This window comes from Bactrocera latifrons, unplaced genomic scaffold (assembly GCF_001853355.1).
Source record: "Bactrocera latifrons isolate USDA-ARS-PBARC rearing strain unplaced genomic scaffold, ASM185335v1 scaffold_50, whole genome shotgun sequence".
In the NCBI taxonomy this organism is placed as follows: domain Eukaryota; kingdom Metazoa; phylum Arthropoda; class Insecta; order Diptera; family Tephritidae; genus Bactrocera; species Bactrocera latifrons.
In genome coordinates, this window is record NW_017537157.1 from 681,498 (window position 1) to 705,710 (window position 24,213).

The following is a 24,213-nucleotide window of genomic DNA, read 5'->3' on the forward strand; positions in this document are numbered from 1 at the left end:
GTATATATAACAATATATCTAACTCTTTTAGTTTTAGAACTTACAAACAACCGTTATGTGAACAAAACTATAATACTCTCTTTAGCAACTTTGTTGCGAGAGTATAAAAATCGAGTAACATCGTAAACACACTCTTTCCCATATATGAAAATAAAGCTAGAGATCCAAAATAGACTCGAAGATTTCCGCAAATTCTCGAGTTCACCCTCGAAGGGCGGCAACTATCCACTGGCAAGCTAAAGAGCAACAAATCACTCGGCCCGGAAAAGATTCCAGCAGAAATCTTGAAAAATATTACAGCAGAGCGACCGGAAATTCTATTGAATATTCCCTGAACCCTGGAAAAACGAATGGGAAAAGTAGATCGGAGTTTCTATGTGGTTGTATAGCGGTATTTAATTAGCCATGCCTAGTTTCCAAACTGCTATTAACAGACCATTAACTGAGCATGCGAAAGGAGTTCTGTGACCGTTGATGAAAAATACATCTAACACCTAATAGCCAAGAAATAGTCGAAACAGTGAATTTCTCCTGGCGAAGCTGCAGTGACTTCTCTATTGGCCTGATATGTGATAATTACTGGCCTCTGGAAGAAGGCAAAAACAGTGATGGAATTTTACTAATACGAATTATGTGGCTGATTCGATGTGGCAACATTGAAAAAGTCACCAATTGGGGAAGAAAAAAGTATTCTCTCATCATGACAATGCAACGGCTCTTACCTTGTGAAAAAAGTACCCGAAAATAGTAATTTAAATTTTCGAATTTAGATTTTTTGATTATCTAAGTACTTATCAGACCGTTCTTTTAGATTTCCACTATATAATGGCATTCGAAATATATAAACATAAACTATAATATTTCAAAATGGTGTTAGGATAGTGATTTATGCTTGCCGTATAAAACTATTGCTTTGCATACATTTAAGAGTGGCTCAAAAATGTAAGTGCACCTGCCATGTGGTAATGTCAGCAGCACATACAAATGTTTCATGCCAAATAATCTGAAACAAAATGCTGATTTAGTATATMAGATATGATTTCTCTGCTGGGATATATGCAAATGCATGCACAACTACAAATATACATAMATATATGTATGTGTATCATTATTTGAAGATAAAGTCAAGCCAATGTCTGTTTGAGCGAATCTAGATTATGCTATATACATACTTAGTACCACACATAGTAAATATGTACGCAAATGTCATGCCTCATATGATTTGTTACTCATACGCACCGTACAGCCTCTGGCAGCGTCATCAGTTACAACTGTGCGCCATAAATTTTCATTCAACTTTTTTTGGCTGTTTTTTTTTTCTTTAATATGATTGTCTGCCTGCACTGCCAAAGTTGCCACACTGTGCATTTCTTTCATCATAACCACCTATTGCTTCCGCGTTTGTCTCTAAGCTCGATTTATGAATGTGCGCTTCTTCGCCTTTTATGATTTCAATTTCGCAAATTTCACTTTGTGCACACGTCTTTATATATGAATTGCAAGTGTGTGTGTTTTGTCTTGTATGTGCTTGCGTRACTAACTGCCGGCTATAGATTTTGAAGCAGTTTTATTGCTCACATTCAATAAGAATTCGGCAGCGCTCAGAATGTTTGGGACGTAGCTGCAACTGAGATATATGCTCGAGCTTACTGTATATGGTCTATGTACTATATATGTGAGCATTGGTATGCATTGATTSTGTAGTTATGTGTTCATGTCAAATCGATTATTGCCAAGTGATCATTTATGACGCAGATACGACACTCACTGTCATCTGTCTAAAATTAAGGGTATAAAGTCTGTCAACCTATTTCACACATTAAAGCGCCGAGAGGTAGTTGTGATGTTTGTTATTATTTTCGGCTCATTTTAGAAGAAAACTAGAAATTATTGTAGGCCAGTGATGATTGTATGGAAAAGTTGCTGAACAAACGCTAAAACTTTTAAAATATTTTTCATATTAAGAGAGCGAGAAAATGTGGCGAATAATGTATGAAAGATGACTTCTTTTTACAACACTAAAGGTTATCACATCAGAGACCGGCTTGTGAGTCTAGTACTTCCAGATGCACAATGAAATAGTGATTGCATATAACTGGTTTGTTGATGGATTGGATTTTCTGCAGCCTAGAAGATCCTAGTGATCTTTGAAGATGTTCAAGTCGATCAATGTTGTAAAGTTTTGTTTTTGTTCGCGGTTGAGGATATGGTAAATACCTTCCGCATCATCAGTGCTGGCGTCAATGCTAAGGTATATTCCAATTGCAGTACATTCTATCCACTACCTTACGCGTTTCTTCGTTTTAAGCACATCTACCCAGATATGAGCTCCGTATAACAGGATGCTGATTGTTGTCGGCATTAGAAGCTTTCTCTTTTCTTGGCTGGGGCACCTTATGTTGACTATTAGTCTGCTAAGTTGGGATATGATTTTCGAAGCCTTCCCTGCAGCGTGCTCGATTTGTACCCAGGAGGTTAGACGGGGGTCCAGTCTTATTAGTAGTCATTTGCATACTTGTTTCGAGGGGTATGTGCTTATTTGTTAGTAATAGAAACATAGTTTTTTCCGTAGTGAGCTGGAGGTTGTGTAAGTCGAGCCATCTTGCGTACATATAATCCACTGATTAAATTTTGTGTCTCGTGCTGTCATTACTGGTCTATCAAGAGTACGTTTCGTCCGGCATTTCCAGTTTTAGTTGSAGCTGACGACTGGGCTTAGAATGGATTTTTGTACTACTCTTGACGTGACCGCTATCTGTCGTGATTCCTCTCTAGTTTGGTACAGCAGTTTTCTGTTACTAAAGTAGCTTCGCACCACAGCTCTGAGGTTGTCGGGGATTTTAAAGATTTTTTCGAGAGCGTCGATCATRTCCACCTATCTAGCGCTGTTGTAGAAGTTTTGGACGTCTAAAGTCGACAGTAACACTATTCTTTTGCATTTATGCCATCTACGCTGGGCGGCTTCTACACTTTCAATGTCACACTTTATAACTAATGGAGTTTATCTGCGGTTCGAAGGCTGTGTTGTCTTGGATTTAGGGTTTAGGGAATAATTCGGCTTCGAGGCAGACGTTGTTCATATTCAGTAGTACTGCCGGTCGCTCTGCAGAGATTATTTTCAGGATTTCTGCTGGGATCCCGTTTGGGCTGGGTGATTTGTTCGTCTTGAGCTTGCCAGTGGCTAGTTGCACGTCTTCGAGGGTAAACTATGGGATTAGTTGGAAATCTAAAACTCTGGAATCGCTCCAAAAAAAAATGGATAGATTAGGTTACGAGCTGCTGCCTCAATTTTTTTTTTTCCAAAATTAACGATTGACTCAAGCTATTTGAGTCGAAAGAAGAGTCACTCACATGGATGCTTGGTCCATACATACTTTTCTTTACGGACGGTTCAAAGTAATTCAAATTCAAATAATTCAGTGAATCAAGCGCATTGGATTAGATGGATTAAATTGCGAAGTTTTAAGTTTAAATATTTAAAAATTTAATTATTATGGCTACCATAGATTGATATACAATATGATGGTACTATGAACAAAAATATTACTGAAGGATATAACTAATTTTGGTAAGTTTGCAATAATCAGTAGGAACCATCASACATCTTATAAAATGTAGGTATAAATGTTATTTATTTATTTATTTATTTAAAAGAGAAATAATTATAAATAATTGTTCCACTTATAGATATAAAGCACTGGCTGCCAGGGTAGGTATAAATTATCACCAAGTTGTTCAGTCCATCGGAGCGGCAATTTCAGTGAATATGGTGGTTGATGGTATTCACTGCATTTTTGGGTTTGAATTTGATTACAACCGTGGCTCGATGTAATGGTGTATTATCATTGTGTAAAATCCATGAATTGTTCGTCTCAATACGGTCAAATAGAACTTTTTCAATGAGCACCTTGAGTGACTTTGGCGTGTGTTTTTTGGTTTCGGCTTGTTTTTTCTCTCGTTCCGATGGTTGTTGACTTGTTTGCATGTCAAACTCATGAACCCATGTCTTATCGGCAATTAAAATATTTTCCATGAATGTGGGATCATGTCCACTGAGATTTGTTTGCGGTACTACTTTTGAAAAGGATTCAGTTGTTCAGTTGTACCCAACCTAGTTGAGCAAGAACACGTTTCATGCCCAAGATATCCACCAAAACCGATAGAACGGGCACGCTTGAGTTGTCTCTTGTCATCTCTCTAGAACTTGCCTGATGGTTTTCAAGCACCACATCCTTCACTTTTTTAATATTTTCATCATTTGAAGAGGTCGAAGGATTCGCACTGATTCCGCACAAGAAGTTTGTGTTAAATTTTTTATTCGATCGAAAAAAAATATATATCAAATTATTCATAATTAATTTTAATGAGATTTCAAAGCATTCCATGTGGAAATATTTCTTAATATAGAAAAAATTGTTGTGAATTACTAGCTTAATATGCTTACACTTTTTAAAATACGCTAGCAATTTAATACGAACCGAAATTTACTGAAAATGCACGAACTTTAAATTCGTTTGAAAAACTAAATTCCTGGAAGACAAACCGAAAAGGAATTGACATGCTTAAACTTTGCTAATAACATTATTCAATATATATTACAAAAGTACGATGTTCAACTTGCATTTTAGTAACTTTATTTTCTCTCTTTCAAAATGACAAAGTTTCAAGTGAAAATACTTAAAGAAGCCTTGAGGCGATATCCAAGGTGGAAAMCCAAAAGCAAGTGAAGAGTGGAAGACTCTCACATACAAACATACCTACACACACATACACATACATTCATGCAAATAATAAAAGTTGTACACCTGTCTGCAATACCTGGCTCATGTGGTTATGATATGTTGTTGTTGCTGTTTTTGTCGCATATCAACGTATGATTTGGATATCTTCGCTTTGTAAACAGTTCGTAAGCCGATAACTACCGCCAATCACATCAAATTACACCACACAACGCACTACAAAGTTTGGAATTTCATGAGCCAACAAATGCCTGAAGTTGTAAAGGATATAAAGGCAAAAGGAAACATTGAGTGCAAAGGGGTAGAGCTCAAATGCCATTTTAATCAATACAACAAGCAAATAAAAATCTCGTATAGCTTGCCATGTCACCACATGCAGAGGAGAAAACTGAATAACAAAAAGAATTTTTTTTTTCTATGAAMGCTATATAATATATAACAATACAAATGTATGTGGTACACTCATGACATATATATGTATGTACTATATAAATAAAATTGAATGCGTAAAGGAAGCGCTGAAGTTCTTCTCGCACTTAGAGAATCATAAAAGTGCGCAAAATAAAATTTTTTCAATCTTCAGTTTCTTATTTACTTACATGTGTATGTACATATGTATATGCATAAATATGTGTATATCCAAGTTTATGTGTAAATATATATATTTATGTATGCTATGGGCGCTAAGAGTGTAAAAATGTTGACAGCGATAACCGCGCAGTTGCTACGTGCTCGCGACGCTTGTGTGGCCGCAGCTAATATAAAAAAAAAAAAAAAAAAAAAAACAACATTTAGCTAAGCTAAATACCCTCCACAACTAAACAAGTTTTTATACAAGAGTTTGAATTTGAGTTTGTATGACAACTGGAGGCTATAGTGATCCGATCTGAACAATTTTTTGGGATATTGTATCGTTGCAGATAACTTTTACAATTAAAAGCTTTTCCATATAAAAACTTGATTTTGATCGTTCAGTTTGTATGGCAGCTGTATGCTATAGTGAACCGATTTGAAGAATTTTTTCGGCGGTTTAACATTTTTCTTAGGCAATAACTTGTGCCAAATTTGGTGAAGATATCTCGTCGAATAAAAAAGTTGTCCATACAGGACACTTTATTCTGATTATTCAGTTTGTATGGCAGCTATATGTTATAGTGACGTGATATCGGCGGTTCCGACAAATGTGTAGCTTCCTTGGGGAAAAGGAGCGGGTGGAAAATTTTAGATTGATATCTCTGAAACTGAGGGACTACTTTACATACATATGTACAGACAGACCAACGGACGACAGACAGACAAAGAGATGGATATAACGTAATCGACTCATTTCGTTAGAGTGAACATTTATACAATAYATATATTTTATATGGTCTCTGACGCTTCCTAATAAATGCTACAAACTTCGCGGCAAATTTTATATACTCCGTTCAGGGTATAAAAAGGAAAAACYACAACAAATAAGTGAAATCTTCTGAGAAAAGAAAACAAATGTTGACATTTTTGCTATTAATATCACAATAAGGAAGTTCAAATCTTTGGAACTGTTTGTTGGTTGGTTGTTGAACTTATTATTACCAYAAATATTATTATAAAGCGTGCTTTGGTGTTGAGTCCCATTAAGAAAAGAAACTGAAAAATATTGATTTAACCACCTTTTTTGAGCCCGATATGTCTGCTGGAAATTTAAATGACTTTTTGGTTTGGCTGTAAAAATACAAATTTTCAAAACTCGTTAAAAACCATCACTATTCCCTGTTTSGTCAAAATTTGGCTTTTTTAGGTTTCAAGATCGGGTTTTCTTTGCCTACCATCATCTTCCTCGATTATTCTATTACTAATATAATTATTATCTGTTTATTAATGTGGCTTAGTGATTATAACTGTTGTGACTACGTTATCAAAAACCAGAAAGCTGTTCGTTGCTACCAATGCGGTGTGTGTAGTCGTTGAGAATGTAATAACTATATTTTCCTTTTTACTATAAGGCACTTCGCATGTAGCGCAGTTATGAGATTTCTTCGCCACAGGTCTTTACTTATCTATTGCTTGTGCGGCCTTATGCTCCACTTGGCAAAAACGTTTCCACATTAGATCACCAGCTGGACTCTGGTTCTACATTAGCAGATACTTCCAGAAAAGATAGATGATCATTTGAAAAGATAGATGATCCTTAACTTGGATAGATTTTTCTATGTTTCTTTTACTGAAGACTTAAAATTTGTAGAAAACTGTTTTGTCGCTTGATGGAACATTAATTGAACTTTTTATGAGGGTCTTGGATGCTTTATGATATATTCTAGCTAGATCACATGACAATGATGACAAGGTACATGCAAGCTTAATGCTCTCAAGCTTACCTAGAAAKGCTCTTTCAGCCATATTTACTTCTCCATGGTGAAGCATCAGGAAGCAAAGTGATCATTGTTTGAGGCTGCAATAAAATGTTCTAAAACATCAAAAAGATAGCTGAGCCTGACGCAGACTTCTTTGGGCTTTTTACAATGGATACAAATATCGAAAAAAGAATTTGTCTCAAATTTGGTATTTCTAACCAAATTTCGTGAGCGGAAGCATTGCAAATGTTAAAAAAAGTCTTACGGTGATTCAGTTTTATCAAAACCATAAGCCTACGAGTGGTACAAAGGCTACAAAGACGGTCGAGAGATCATTGAAGACATGGTTGATCGTGCAAATTCCAATTCCACATTAATGGATACCAWTAAAACTGCCKAYGGGACATRGGTGTATGAGTTTGACATRCAACAAGACAATAATTATCGGAATGAAGAGAAAAAACGARCCGAAACCGAAAAAACTACGCCAAAGCCTCTCAAATATCAAGGATGCTCTTTTTTTTTTTTTTAGATATTCGTGGTTTGTCGCATCATGAATTTACTTCAGAGTGACAGACCGTCAATAAGGATTCCAKATATTCTAGACCGAGTTATTCCGTACATTCTTCCGCCTTTATAAYAGTTTAACTGTAATTTGAAGTTATCTTATCTTGGGAATGGATTGACCAAATTTCAAATAAGTCTAACCAAACTGTCTTAGAGTTTAGCCTTGCYGAAAATTCGTAACCAGCAGAGAAACGGCGCTGCTTCATGCAATATGAACACCATTTCTTACTACCCTCGTAAAACTTCTCCCACTTTAACTTCTCCGAGTAACACATATACTGCAATATCTATTATTGCGTATACGACACATTTAAATATGTATAACAAAAGATTTTAAAGATGGCAAGAATATTAAGAAGAGTTCATGAACTCAAAACGCCAGCTCCTACATTTCAAGGGGAAATTGTGTGTATAAAAATATCATCCGATTGTCGCAAAATTAGGCGAAAGTACAGCGGATATATTTATGCTACTTTCTCTTTGCATATTGTATATGTATATACTTGTATATATTTAAAGTTTTATATAGTACAGATAAAAAATTAAATGAAGTCAAATGGCAGCCAACATAAATCGTGGATTATGTCACTGGCAAGGCGTAAGAGGCAATGACAAATAAAATACTTTACTATATGGGTATATACATATATATATAAATAAGTATATCTTTAAACTTTATTTACATATATACCTCGCTCTATGTGTTGTATGTATGCAATCACGTCAGTGGACATATCAAAAGCGTTGGCAGCGACATCGGAACCCGCAACATAAACCATGAATGGCAGCTTGCGTAGCGAAAAGCCGCAGAGAACTCGTTCGGCGGGAAATAAAAATGTGCAAATAAAATCGAATCACACTAATAAAAACACATACACTTAGCTTAACTCACAATTACACACACACCTGCTGACACATAACTACGTATAGTATGTGTATGGAAGTAAATGTATATGTGACAATATTTATATTTGGCGACGTTAAAGGAGACGAGGAAGCCATTGCCAAAACTCATGGTGCGGAACTTATTTGAAGAGCATTTGAATAGCTTTGCAGACTACTTTAAAGCACATATTTTTTGCATGTGCCATATGTTATTTTGAGGGAATGATGGCTTTGAGATCATAAAAAGAAGTCAGGGGTTTTTTTTTTACAGAAACAGTATAGTTTGATTGGCTGGATTGGAATTCACTCCCTAATTTATAGTAAGCCACCATGTAGTTATGAGCCGACGAAATGAGTCATCAGCCACCGATATTGACTTATATCATTGACGTTTGATAGAATCTATTGGAATCATGTATTATTTTTTCGATTATTAATGGTTCCAATAAAATATCACTTTGTTGAGTCTTTGTTTGAGAATTCCTTTCCAAAGATATCTAACCAATTCAGTTGGTTTGCAACAGCGAACATTATTCAATATTTTATATCCACATAAAATATGGCGTACCCTGTAAATCTTCTTCATCTTTATTGATGAAGCGCAAAGTCTTTCATTGGAGTTGTATTTTTCTACGTGGCTGGTCCCAAACCCGGCGGACAAACCTGAGGTGGAGTGATTCGCCTWCTCACTTTAGCTCGGCCTCAACCGGAAAGAAGGTGCTGGGGTCAAGCTGGTGTCTATATCAATCTTTATACATTGGTGTGGTGGGCCTCTGTCAGCAAAATCTCATACTGAAAACCGTTGGAGCGAATACAGCGGCTCGCTGCTCTCTGCATAACAGGGGGAATAAGACCCACTGCAAAGTCTACGTTTGAGATCAGATGCAAGATTGGCGGCGTTAGGTTTTTCATTGGAATCTTCGGGAACATTTTGATAGGCAAAAGGTCGGTGGATTAAATATACTACACTTCCTCACGTTCTATTTGGGAGAGAAGGTTTTAAGTCTATTTAAAAGAGGATGGATCGAGCAGGGAAACGCGACTTACCAGCTTTCAGGATCTGTACTGACGGATCGAAAATGGCAGCTGAAGTGGGTCGCAAACTATTGAGAAGCTAGATATCAAGTGACCCTTCAAGCTGCCGAAATAGCACAAGATCTTCCCGGCAGCAGTGTTTGCGCTCAGGAGAGTTGGTAATATACCTAATACGAAACATCAATTTATATTCAGACGTCGGAAGCTAAGCAATTGAAGCAATAATTTCACATCGTTTGGCAACAGAGAATATCTTGAAATGCAGGGAGGAAGTAGATATAGTCTGCCGGAGAGTGGCTGTACATACAAGAATACTAGGTTCTAGGAGTTAACCCGAATAAAACAGAGCTGATGCTATTCACAAGCAGAGCCAAATACCTCAGTTTCAACTTCCTGCACTAAACGGTACAACACTCACTCTATCCCCCGCAGCTAAATACTTGGTGGTGGAAATTGACATCAAACTGTCCTGGAACATAAATATAGAAGAAATAATAAACAAAGCATACATGGCCTACTATACTTGTAAGAGAATCGTCGACAAGAATTGGGGCCTCAAGCCGAGATAATCGTGTGGATGTATACTTACATATGGAGCTCTGGTATGGTGGTCAGCGCTAAACAAACAATACAACATTAAAAAATCAAATGGAATCCAAAATGCAACATGTGCGGGTGTTACTGGTGCAATCAAGTCATGCCCGACTGATGCGCTCAAAGTGATCCTSCATCAACTACCAATGGACATTTTTATTCACAAAACAGCAGCTATAGCGGCGATAAGAATAAAAGAATTGGAAGGTTGGAATCAGCAGAACTACGGACATAGCGTAATCCTAAACAAGCTCACCATTATTAAATCAGACTACATTCTCCYAAAGATGGACTTCAATAGACACTTCCAGGTGAGGATACCATCTAGACGAGAATAGAGAAGAGGTTCAATAGGAGAGGACGATACCATCTCAGTCTATACCGACGGGTCCAAAATGGACTGCGAAGTAGTCACGTGGGTATTCTCCGTTAATCTAGGCATATCTCTTTATATACGTATACCGAACTTGGCTAGCATCTTTTAAGCAGAAGTACTAGACATAGAAAAAGACTGCGAAGTTCTATTAGAAAACCACTGGAATGTACATAAAGCAATTATATTTACGGATAGCCAGGCGGYGTCCTGGCCTTGTCTTCACCCATGACAAATTCCAGCGTAGTTTGTACAAAGGCAGGAGCTTTCCTCAACGAATACGAGGCGGAACTAATACCAAGMMCGCTGGGATCGATCAAAGGAGAGATCAATAGACAATTCCAACAAGTTGCAAATAACAGGTGGAAAAACATTACAAAATGCGTCATAACTAAACAATTATGGCCAACATATGACAGGAAAAGAACCCACGACTTATTAAATAGGTCAAGAAAAAGTATTTACAGAGTAACAGCTACCACATCAAACCTTGAATGGATTTCCACTAAAAGCATATCGGACATTAGTAGTTTCTAAATGGTTTGAGAGAGAAAGTGAAACGTAATAGCAGATGCAGGAGGTTCTATGAATAGTGTTTCAAAATGGTACATTAAGTGCTAATTGATCCCTATAGGGCTGCACTCCTACCTACCTAATAAGTTACGAGTTAAATGTGAGAATACTCTCAGCGACATAGTGCAAAGGGATGGTATAGTATGGTTGGGCTAAATGTCAACCCGTCGAAACAACCGTCATCCCTTTTACAAAAAGATAATCTCTTACGGGCCTCACATTAGACTCAATCTTACGGTGGAAAAGGCACGTGGAATTAACACTTTCCAGAGCCATCAAGGCACTCATGATATGCAGACGCCTAGCCAGCAGATCCTGGAGCTGCAAGTTGGTTTATTGTCACTTATGCAGTTGTTGCTTGTGCATCGAAGTCAACGCAGTTTCAACGCATATCAAACTATCCATACCAATAGGATGTCTTCTAAGCAACTTTCAAACAGAAGTCTTTGCTATAGGTCAGTGTACAGAAATAATTCTTCAGCGCAACTATCGAAACCAGCATATCGCTATACTTAGCGATAGTCAAGCGGCACTAAAAGCGATCTCAGGAGCATATAGGAAGAGAAAACCGTCTATCAGTTTGCAATCGTGTAGACGTGATCTGGCTGTAGTTGCATAAAGTCCGCTCTCCGGCAGCTTCCGGGATGATGGGCCAGAACCCTGCAATGTAGTGGGACCCCACACCATAAAGAAGTTGTTCCGCACCGAAGAGAGAATAGGGAGAGAATGGCTCTGGCAGTAGACAACAGAAATGCGCCAYGGCAAGTTACAACTAGTAGGTTACATATAGCAAGGATTTGAGACATGATTAATCTCCACCATAAACAAATCCCGTTCCCTCCTCGCGCTCTATACAGGACACTGCAGGCTGAAGAAACACTTATCCAACATTTGCAAACTGCCGATTTTGCGACATGAAACTGCAGAACACCTGATCTAGATTGCCCGGGTATTTGTAGAAGAAGGCTCTAGGCCCTAAATTTATTTTAGTTMTGTCGAATGATATACAAAAAACTATTACATTTGAGTTATCTCTCATATTGACAGATGTATAAGGTATATAGTAAAGCTAACGAAAAGAAACCAATATATTGGCAGAGTAAGTACTAGAGGAAGATAGATACTACTTTCACAAATTTTTAAACCAGAGTTACCAGATAGCTGAGATACTATAATATATATGTTWAGATAGATTGGTACGCAATACCTTACACGAATACTATATGTATACTCTTAAAGCGAATTTAAGGCTTTCTTTGAAAAGTCTTCATATGATATGTGTAATGGACCCACTAGACTACACTAGTACAAAATATATCCTCTTTATAGTAGAAGCTCCAGCAAGAAATTTGCATATAGTCTTGGAATTATATTGAATGCACCCACACTCAAATGCAGTCATAACCTCAAGCAGTTTAAAAAAAAAAAAAAAAGTTATTTTAAAGCGGAAGCATAAATGTGACACTAAAGCCTTGCCCTGCATGAAAGGGTGCACTGATAAAAACTGCGTAAAAGGAAAATGGCGACAGATTTACAAAATGCAAACTAACAGCTTCATTGCCGCAGGAAATTTACTCTTAAGATGGTTGAACGAACGGCACGGTTGAAAGACTATAAAGTGGAATCAGTCAACAAAACGAAATRGTTGGCTATCACCAGGTGCTGATGCGAGTCTATGCATGCATACCAGGTGAATTTATTAAGAATGGGTGCAAGCAAAAAAAAAAAAAAAACAAAGGAGCGAATAAAGTTTTAAAACTCGTTGTTGTGAGGATTGCTTTAATCTGACAGGTTTTTCAACTTCTGCTTTTATATTGCTCCCATCAATGCTTGGTTTCGTGAAATAAAGGAATAATRCGTTTGAATGTATGAAAAGTGGGAGTAATCTTAAGTGACCCTCATCAACAACATAGCAACAAATGGATGCCAATGTATGAAGAAGTTTATTTGGTCCATTACTCARTTTCTTTTCTCTTTTTTTATAAGTCTTGCACTGCTTTTACTGAGAAGCGAGGATTTTACCAAGAATACTCAAATATTATAGAGTTATGCTTTTAAAATRTTTGATAGTTTGTAATTCGAGATATCTGAAAAAGTATTTCAACATTATTAAAAGTACTTGCAAGCTTGGAACGAGACTYGCAAAGGCATTTTGTGATTTATATGTCATATTTTTCGAATGAGAACTTCTCGCTCTCATTTGACGATCGTTTTAATTCACACATTTTAATTTTGGTTGTTGTAAAGGGTAGTCCATTTCGAGGTTTCTTGCTGAAAAAAAAAAAAAAAACACAGAAACTTAAAATTTAATTCGTAATGTTTATTATCATTTGAAAGAACATTCYTTCCCATTTATTCTTTGATTATCTTTTTCAAATGTCGGCTATRGCCACATCTCAGATAGTCCATTTGTTGAGATCAATTTTCGATGACTCGTTAGAGCATCTCCACTGGTAACTGATGAATGACACGCGTGATATTTGCTCCAAAAACTGAATCAAAGCGGGATTGCCCGCATAAACCTTACAGACCCTCACAGGAAAAAGTCAAACGGTGTCTTGATAAATCCACTGATGAATGGAAAGTGACATCGTCTTGTTGAAACCAAATATCGCCGAGATAACAAGCTTTAATTTCAGGCATCAAATAGTCGGTTATCATGGCGCGATAAGGGTCACCATTGACAGTTATGTTCTCAGCGGCAACATTTTTGAAAAAATATGGGCGACTCATCGGACCATCACCGACCCACAAACCACACCAAACTGCTGTTTTTTCGGGATGAAATGACAGCTCTTGAATATCTTCTGGTTATTTTTCCTCCCAAATGCGACAATTCTGCTTCTTTACACACCCATTGAGCCAGAATACGGCTTCATCGCTGAACAAAATTTTTCCCACAAACGTTGGTTCTTCCTCGAAATTTTCAAGAGCCCACAGAGCGAACCGATGTCATTTAGAAAGGTCGTGCCTTTTCAGCCCTTGTGCAAGCTTTTGTACACTTTCAATTAAGATCTCGGGGTACAATGCTCCAAGTCGCTCCATACGTCAGTTCGAGTTGCTGCGAACGGCGCCGAACGGACTCTCTACGATCTTTGTGTACACTCTCAGCTACGGCTGATATATTTTCTTTACTGCGTGCTCTACGTGGTCTACTAGGTGGAATATTATCCAAATATGAATGATGGGTCTTTAAATGCGACAATTTCGTGTATAAAGTACCCATTTAACCAAATATGAGCTCCATTGATGAAAAACAAAGTTGCTAAAGAGAGTATTATAGTTTTGTTCACATAACGGTTGTTTGTAAGTCCTAAAAGTAAAAGAGTCAGATATAGGGTTATATATACCAAAGTGATCAGGGTGACGAGTAGAGTTGAAATCCGGATGTCTGTCTGTCCGTCCGTCCGTGCAAGCTGTAACTTGAGTAAAAATTGAGATATCCTGATGAAACTTGGTACACGTATTTATTGGCTCCATTAGAAGGTTAAGTTCGAAGATGGGCAAAATCGGCCCACTGCTACGCCCACAAAATGGCGGAAACCGAAAACCTATAAAGTGTCATAAATAAAGATATTAAAATGAAATTTGGCACAAAGGATCGCACCTGTCTCTTATACACATCTAGATGTGTATAAGAGACAGGCCATATACAGTTCAAAAATGGAAGAAGTCGGACAATAACCACGCCCACCTCCCATACAAAGGTTATGTTGAAAATCACTAAAAGTGCGTTAACCGACTAACATAAAACGTCAGAAACACTAAATTTTACGGAAGAAATGTCAGAAGGAAGCTGCATCCAGGTTTTTTTTTAAATTGAAAATGGGCGTGGCGTCGCCCACTTATGGACCAAAAACCATTTCTCAGGAAGTACTCAACCGATTTCAATGAAATTCGGTATATAATATTTTCTTAACACCCTGATGACATGCACCAAATATCGGTGAAATCGGTTCCCAACCACGCCTGAAATCAAGATTATCACTTTATCATGCGAGAGTATAAAATTTTCGGTGACACCCGAACGTTGCCCTTCCTTACTTGTCTTGTATAAAACGGGATCGGAGGCCATTTCGTTATGAGCGCACTCACCGAACATGAAGTTTTCATTTGTGAACGAGTTGGATTTTGTAGGCCCACAAACCAAGATCCTTTAGCTTAGTTAGCACTACGGTGCACTTTCTTCCGCTTTCAGCAGCGCACCGGCCATAATATAGAGTTAATCTATGCAACAGCCGAATAAAATCAACTACCACATAAGAAAATACCAAAGGGAACCAAATTGGCTACAACCCTGCACCAAATTCATAACAATCCCAGCTTTGGTTTGTGTGCACCGCTGGTTATTGTGCAGTCTTTGTAGAGAATAATTAATAAGGATGACAGTTACTTACTTGTACTCAGATCAAGTTATTTGTTATTAAGGGGTCTCGGGAAATTTTGATATTATTTACAGATAGTCTGGCTGCATATCAACACCAAAAGCTCCTTGGTGGTAACTCGTGTGAAGACGGTTGAATTTATACCGATCTTCTTCGATACTCTGGTCCATAGCAGCAATAGCATCTTCAGAGCGCACTGTATAGCATCTCTGAGAATAAGCATTGCCCACGAATTATCGACTCTGCTAGGAATGTGGCACGCAGCCCTCCCGAACCATTATTTTGGTAATAAATTTGGAATTTCCTACTTTCACCTATTGATATTCTTGTAACCGTACTATCTTGAACTTATTTAATTACCGCTATCTCCAACATATAAAAATATATGTATATACATTAATATTCTTACAAACTCGTTGCTTGATCTTTGCTTTCCGCTTCTCAATTGAGTATTGTTGTGAAATTAGGTCAATGACTAATACATATTGCCTTAGTTATCAGCTGTCGCAGACATTAAATAGCTGTGCATGCGAGCTCACGTACGCATGTGGGCAGAAGCAAATTGATTTTACATGCAGCACATGCTGAGAAAGGCAGATGGCGGAAGGTTAGCACAAAACTTTTGCTTTCTCCTGGAAAGCATATGAAAATGTCGAAATAAATGGAAGCCAATTTAAACCGACAGGTGGATGAAAAGTGAAAAATATTTTTATTAATATATGAACATTATTAATAAAACTGCATGTTTGTAAAARTATATGCCCATATGGGTGCAGAAATCAAAACAGTTTGGAAGAAAAATTATGTTATTATGAATAGTGATAGATGCGACACTATCAAATATTAAAGTTTTCAATAAGTGTAGATAAGTAACTGATGACAAAAAAGTGTTATCCGATTTGAAAAATTTCTTAACAGATTGTACCGTTATCTTAGACAGTAACCGATGGCGAATTTTGTAAAGGTATCTCGTCAATTGCAAAAGATTTCCCARAAATGAACCGCTTTATGGAGAGAATTGAACGTATGCAAAATTTTAGAATGTTAACTGAAAAATTGAGRGACTAGTTCGAACATGTGACAAAATCCAATAAGAATCTTAGTTTCACAGCTGAGACTGCCAGTCCATTGTTATATCTAAAACTCCTAAATATTGGCGAAAGTGCTTCATACTTTGAGAAAACGCTTTGAGTCAGTCACAAATCTCTGGAGGCGACTAATATCACTTTCGGCTCACTCCTCCCAGCTTCACATGGTGTTGCTGCAATAATGGATTGTAGCAACAGGTCATCCACTAAGTGCAATCATTACTCAAATATCTTGCAAGTGCGGTAAAGTTGCAGTTAGTACAGCTAACATTCAGTCGTACGCCAGGGCGTATGAGTAATGCGCTGGTAAGTGGTAGAAGCTAATGGTTGGCGTATCTGCATATCTACTCAACATTCAAGGCGCGGAGTATTACACACCTAAATGTATACTTACGCAATGTCTTGTGAACTTGCACCGCAGTAAATACTATTAGGAAATCTTTTGAAATCATATGGATGCTAAAAGTATTGAATTAATCTTCTGTTACAGTAGACCAAAGTATTTATTGTGAGTGTATGATTGACTCGTATATTTACTAAAGATATGTTGAAGATYTATTTATTCATTCAAGAAACCGAAATATATCGTGAAGAAACAAGACATTCATATTTTCTTTTGGCTATCCAAGCGKGTAGACAAGAAGTGCCCAACTCTGTAATAATTTCAGTAAAGGAACTCAAGCTTTGAATTTGTTATTTGGGTGTGCCTTCTTTTTCAAGAAGTGCCGTTTCTACATTTAAAATAACAGAGAGTGCAATACATATATAAAGGGTGGCTGAAGCAGTGAAAATCTGTGATGACGTTGGCAAAGTGATGCCCAAAGTTACTCAATATGGTGTTATGTTCCAAAAATGACTACAATGTGTCTATAATATTCTTGACTCAAATTTTGAATACCAACAACATTTTGTGTTCCTTGGACTTTAGGTTTTATAATGCTTAGAAGTATATCTTAATAAACAAAGTTGGGAACTATCGTTTAGGTTACTTCGATTTGCAATCGAAAATTGAGAAATTTAAGTATTTACCGAAGTTGTAATTACCATATCATTGTTCCGGTTAATTAAATTTAGTGTCCTTAAGCATTGGCATATATTGMTTATTTAATTTTCTATGTGAAGTTTTTAAAACTGACCAAATTTTTAACTACTTCTTTATTTATGTTACTATCAAAGGCACTTCACATAACACCGCTACAAAATTTTCAATTATCTCTTTGCAGCTACCCTCGCGCAACAACCCGCAATAGTTTTGGCCTCCGCCGGCACTGAAAGTTACTCGTCGCRCCCCGCCGCCGCCAATGTACTCAGMTATGCAGCGCTACACCGCAACAGTCAGCAATACACACCGCAGCAGTTACAGCATAGTCATCAACAGCAGCAATCAAGCAATATCAATATGCTGGACTTCCGTGGYGCATTCGTGGCGCCCACAGCTTCGGGTGAGCAACAGCCGGAGCTGACCACTTACCCACCGCCGTCATTTGATTTTGGCATGCCACGAAATATAACAGCGCGTTCGGGTCAAACGGCAGCGATAAATTGTCGGGTCGAACATTTGGGTGATAAATCGGTGAGTTTGTGTTTGTGTAAGGTGTTGTGCACGTATCATTGCTTATAAATGTTGTAAATTTTTGTAATACCCTGTATGTACATATGTTTTATTTACTTACTTTGCTTCATTTTAGTGTTTACTTTTACTCAATCCTACAATACTCTTCTCTCTGCAAGCTCTTCAGCTATTGCCTTTCTTCACACTTTAAACTTACTTCCTTGCTTTATTGAAATTTCATATTTGTATTTGCTTCTTTGGTTACTTTTAAACTACTTTCCTTTTTGATGGAGACTTTTCTATGAATTTCTCTTGAATTTAAATTTTAATTATTTACTGTGAAAATATCTTGAGGCGCGAAATTTCAATTTGATTTCAAAYGATTTAAGCTAGCAAACAAGTTCTCTACAAAAAAATGTAATATTCTGTGGCTTGGTTGCATGCTGTTTGTGTGTTTGCAAGTACTATGAGCGCCTTTTGAAATTAAAACTTTATTATTTTCAATAAATTGAAATTATTTAAATTATATTAGATGTCGTATACTTGTACATATAGAGAGTGCTACTAATCACATTGTGTCATATAGTGTTAGGAAGGTGAGATTTTAAGCTTCACTTAAACAAAAACATAAAATTGGGAGAAGTTGAAAAAAAGTTACAGCTGTTCGAAAATGAGTGAAAATAATRAAGAAACTCSCTAAACAAATTTTGACATTTTTGTGTAAAAAGGGGAAAAATTCCACGCAAGCCACCAATTAATTAGACGATGCTGAATCAGTTCGTGGTTCGCTCGCTTCCGATCTGGAAATTTCGATGTGAAAGATGCACTTCGCTTTGGTCGACCTGTCGTTGAAAAATTCGATGAAATTATAGAAGAGATTAATCAGGACCATCACATAAACAGCCATGACATCCCTAAATAACTTAACATCAAACGGTTTTGAACCATTTAAAAAAGGCTGGCTACAAAAAGAAGAACAGGAAACGTAAAGTGGATCAATGGCGACAATAATGTGCGAAAAACATGTTCCAAACGTGTTGAAGCTCAACAAATGGCCGCAAAACCAAGATTGGCGCTTCGAAAGGTTATGCTTAGTGTTGGCTGAGCTGGGAAAGGAATCATCCCCTATAAGCTCCTCCTGCACGGTCGAATGATTGATTCCACATTTTAATGCCAATAACGAGCGAGCAATCGAGAAAAACAGCCAGAACTGATCAACAAGAAGGGCTTCGTCTTCCATCAGGGCCACGCTAGACCACACACATTTTTGATGACTCGGGAAATACTGGTAGAGCTTGGCTGTGAAGTTTTATGCATCCACCATATAGCTCTGATCTTGCACCATCCTACTACCATTTGTTTCGTTCAATGCAGAACTGCCTTAATGGAGTAAAGTTGGCTTCAAGAGAAGCCTGTGAAAATTACTTGTTGGAGTTTTTCGCCGAGAAAGTAGAAAAGTTTTGAACTAATGGAATAATGTCTTTAGCGGAAACATGCAAAAAGTGGTCGACCAAAATTTTATTTGGTTCATTAAAGTTCATTATAAATAAAAGAAAATAACTTGAAGTTTAATTAGAAATACCAAAAGATTTTTTCGACTACCCAATATTTCATCTGCAATACGATATTAATCTAACAATTTGATTGCGTTAGATTTTCGCAACAAGTAAAAGTCTTTCGAGAAAATAAATTTTTCTCGCAGCTTTTTCAAATTTATATAGTTTTAGAGACTCTTATATTCAATTAAAATTTCTACATGGATGGCAACCATACAGAGAATATTTGCTTTTATTTTTAATAATTTCTTAAACTTACATAGCTTGATAGCAATATTATAGTTTTTTTTGCATTTAAAGATGATGGTTTCTTGTAATTTTCGAAAAAGTGCCAACATCTTGGTTTTCAAATAATGATCTCTTTTTTTTTTTTGCTTTTTTGACTGATTCCAAAACATTTCATGTTGACTCTTGATTTGTTGAACTCTGCCAAAGTAGGGTCCATAAATTTAAATAATCGGTTGTATGGGAGTTATGTGATATAATTATCCGAAAAAAATAAATTTCCCAATTAAAAATTGCCAGCTTGAAACCGATGTTAGACACATAATCTCTTAGGCCAAGTTGATCGGAATCTTCAGTAGAATAAGCATTTCCCGGATATGCTGTTTTATAGAAAAAAATCGACCCGCTCAATGTGCATACCGCTATCAATAATACCTCTCGAGATATTCGGCTTTTTATTTAAGGTTGTGTGGAATTTTCATAGATTTTTTATTACATACCAAAAAAAAAAAAAAAAAAAAAAAAAAMAAAAAAAAAAAAAAAAAAAAAAACACCCTAATGCATACCCATACAAGTGGAAAGGCATGATGTGACCTTTGAGATTTGTTCGTTGACCGAGTACTTACTCAATATTCTACATGATCCATCATCCACTTATTAGAAATAATGGTTATAGACTCTAGTACTGGTTCCCAGAAAGATCAGAATGCATAAAAATAGCAATAGTATTTGAGCTGAAATGTTTAACATTTCCTCATCACTACCAACTTTTGCTGCTGAGTCAACAAAAATATTTGCCTTCTCTTTGTGCATATTTATACGGATTTGCTAATAATTTTACTGTTATTTCCTCTCTGACCCATAAACATGAAGATTAAGAAAAGTGATTGACTTTTTGTTTTTCTGCAAATACCAACAAACGCAAAACTTACATGCCAACAACAAAAATGACTTCAACCGTTAGTTTGTCGATTTTTGCATTTCACTTCTTGCACTTTGCGCCAATCGGCAACTGGCCTCTAACTCCCAGCGGCAAAGATTGCAGTTTTTTTCTCTGTCCTGCTGTCTTCACTTCACGATTCCTTTGGCTTGTGCCAGGGCAATTTGGTTCATCAAATGAAATTCCCGGAAGCAATATTGGTTTTTGCTCTATCTGCGCTCAACTCGACTCACAGCGTAAAGCAACTCGTTTCAATTTCTTGCATAGATTTAGTTTTTGTTTTTGGTTGTGCTGCTGTGTTTTTAGAAACTGATCTGTAAGCTTGTTGTTTGCATAATTTCGTCCGAGTTGAGTTATGTAACTGAAGTGAAAAACAACACTCACTCGCTATGCGTAATTATTGACCAATTGTATATATGTATGTATTTAAGAAAATATAATATATGCAAAAAATATATGCTTATAGTTACATAATGTTACTTCAATATACTATGTACCTAGATCCTTAGTAAATACTTATTAATTAAATCGTCTTGAATGTAATATTTAATTTGACTGGTTCTCTGATATTCACTTCAGTTGTTTGTTTAACTGCTTCATCTTTGCATTTCGTAACGAATTTTATTAATTAAGTAAATTATAAGTAATAAATTATATATTCTTTTTAATTAAAAATATTGCCTTATTATTCTTTGCAGGTTTCATGGATCCGAAAACGTGATTTACATATCTTAACCGCAGGCATTCTGACTTATACGTCCGACGAACGATTTCAGGCAAGTACTACTTTCGCCCAAAGAATACAATTTCACAGAAGCTCTCAAGTTATTGACACTATAGCTGAATTTCTTATCGATACTCTCATATACTATATAAGTAAATATCGGTTAAATATCGGAAAATGTTTATGGGAATAGAATCCAATTGCATCTTAAAAGGACCATCCTGTCTTAACAAATTTACTAGCAAACTCCAGATTCGCTAATTGCACGTCGAATGATTTCTCGCACTTGGCTTATAGGCATAAACATGATTCTTGAAATACCTCTAGAAAAATTGGTCTCAAGAATCAAAAGGCATGAAATATGTGATGTGAATTGATGAGCTCGTTTCTTGATATGGTGCGGTCTCTAAAATAAGTTGTTAAGAAAAATATATGACGTCGTGATTACTATTAGTTCATATTGACGTGGGGAATCAAGAAGTCGGGAATAATTTATTTATAAAGCCGAATCTTACCGAATACTCTGATTAATTCATTTATGCTGACGAATTACATATTATAACTCTGGCATAGAAAACCCACTAGACATCAATTTTTTTTTTTAATGAAAGATGTCTTTTTTCTTTAGAAATACAACAGAAAACAGAAAACTTCGCCAGTAGCCTTTATTCTTTGTGAGGTCACGCCAGTTATACAGACATGTCTCATCGCTCTTGGTTTCTTCGTTGGTTGCTCCCGTTGCCCACCCAAGGCTACCAATTCAAATCAGTTTTTCGATGGAGCTTTATATTCTATGCGAACGACATGACCTAACTCAAACATCCGTTGTGCTCATGTAGTTCATGTTATCCCGCCTTATAATTGGACGGGAATAATGTTCGTAATTTCTGTTTGTCGATAGAGTATTCGGTGGTTAATCTCCCGCCATACATTATTGGTAAAATTATGCACAATCGTATGAGTTTCGAATACCAAATTTAGATATCACGCCAGATAGGCAGCTACAATCAGTGCTTTTGAAAGTGAAAGTCAACAAAAAGGTGATGGCACAAAAGCTGCTTGTGCAAGAACTGAAGCCGTCTAACCTTTCCGTGCCAGATCGCTTCGCTCTATGAGTATCTTGTAAGGTTCTGAGAAAATTCCATTTCGAGCCAACTTTTGTTCAGCGATGGCTCCTTTACTGGCTCAATGGGTATGAGCAAAATTGGCGGATTTGAGAAGAAACTCACGAGCTGCCATTTGATCCAAATGATGGTTTTGATGCCGGTAAAAAGGTAACCGTCAATGGCTACCATCATCATTGATCATGATAACCGAATATTTGATGCCTGAAATTGTAGCTCGTGATCTCGGCAAGGTGTAGTTTCAACACAGCGGCATCACTTCCCACACATCGCATCAATCAATGGATTTATTGCGAGAACAGTGCGGTGAGCGAATAATATCACGTTTTAGGCTACTCGATTGCCCACCAAGATCGTGTGATATCACACCGTTAGACCTTTTCCTGTGGTAAAATGTAAAGCTCACAGTCTATGCGGATAATCCCGCTTCGATTTAGCGTGTCACTCGAATTGGGTGATTTTACATTCGCACTAATTTTATAAAGGAAATATAAATCAAGTGTCAAGTTTGTTGGACCCTTCCGCTTATTTTGCTTTTCATTCAATGCTTTCGTTCGATAATCTCTTTCCATCTAGATGGCAACTTCATAATACTCCCCTCGTAGAAGCCCCCCTCCTTACTTGCGAAAACTCGGACAGCCACTTTTCTCAAGCCTCTTTTGAGTTCAACTTTGCACCAGCAAGGGAGTTCGCCATGGACAGGAACAGGTGGTAATCATGTCCGCGCAATATGGTGGTTGCGATAAAACCTCAGATCCGAGCTCCCGTAGCTTCTGTTGAGTCATCAACAAAGTGTGTGGTCTGGCGTTGTCCTGGCGGAACACTACACCCTTCCGGTTGACCAATTCTGGAGGCTTTTGGTCGATCGCCTGCTTAAAGCGGTCCAGTTGTTCGCAGTAGATGGTAGAATTTAGCGTCTGGCCATATGGAAGTAGCTCATACTGGATGATTCCCTTGCAATCCCACCAAACACACAGCGAGACCTTCCTGGCCGTCAATCCCGACTTGGCCACTGTTTGGGACGATTCACCGGCCTTCGACCACGACCGTTTTCGCTTGATATTGTCGTATTTTATTTTATCATCGCCAGTCACCATCCGCTTCCAAAATGGTTCAAGTTCGTTCCGTTTCAGTAGCATATCGCAGGCGTTGGTTCGGTCCAGAAGGTTTTTTGCGTCAAATCGTGCGGCATCCAAACATCAAACTTTTTTGTGTATCCAACCTTCTGCAGATGGTTTAAAATGGTTTGATTACTAACTCACATCTTTTGGGCGACGTCACGAGATGCCACATGCCGATTTAACTCTATGTTTACCATGATTTGATCCGTATCCGTCAAAGGTCATCCGCCGGCTGATTTATCCATGGTATCGTTTTCAGCCGCTCTAAATTATCGAAACAATTTCTTTGCAGTTTCAATTGATAGAGTACGATCGCACAAAACACCATTAATGCCACGGATCGTTTCACTAACGTATTTTCCTTTAACGAAGGAAAACTTTAAACTAGCGTGAATTTCG

At 37.2% G+C, this 24,213-nt stretch overlaps 1 protein-coding gene across 1 annotated transcript in view; it reads left to right on the forward strand.

Moving 5' to 3' along the window:
• Positions 1 to 24,213, forward strand: part of LOC108973771 (hemicentin-1) — a 181,207-nt gene that overhangs the window by 114,560 nt on the left and 42,434 nt on the right. The window contains exons 2-3 of the mRNA XM_018941246.1: positions 17,796 to 18,145; positions 21,544 to 21,621. Of these exons, the coding sequence (XP_018796791.1) occupies positions 17,796 to 18,145; positions 21,544 to 21,621 (428 nt within the window). The remainder of the gene's footprint in view (positions 1 to 17,795; positions 18,146 to 21,543; positions 21,622 to 24,213) is intronic.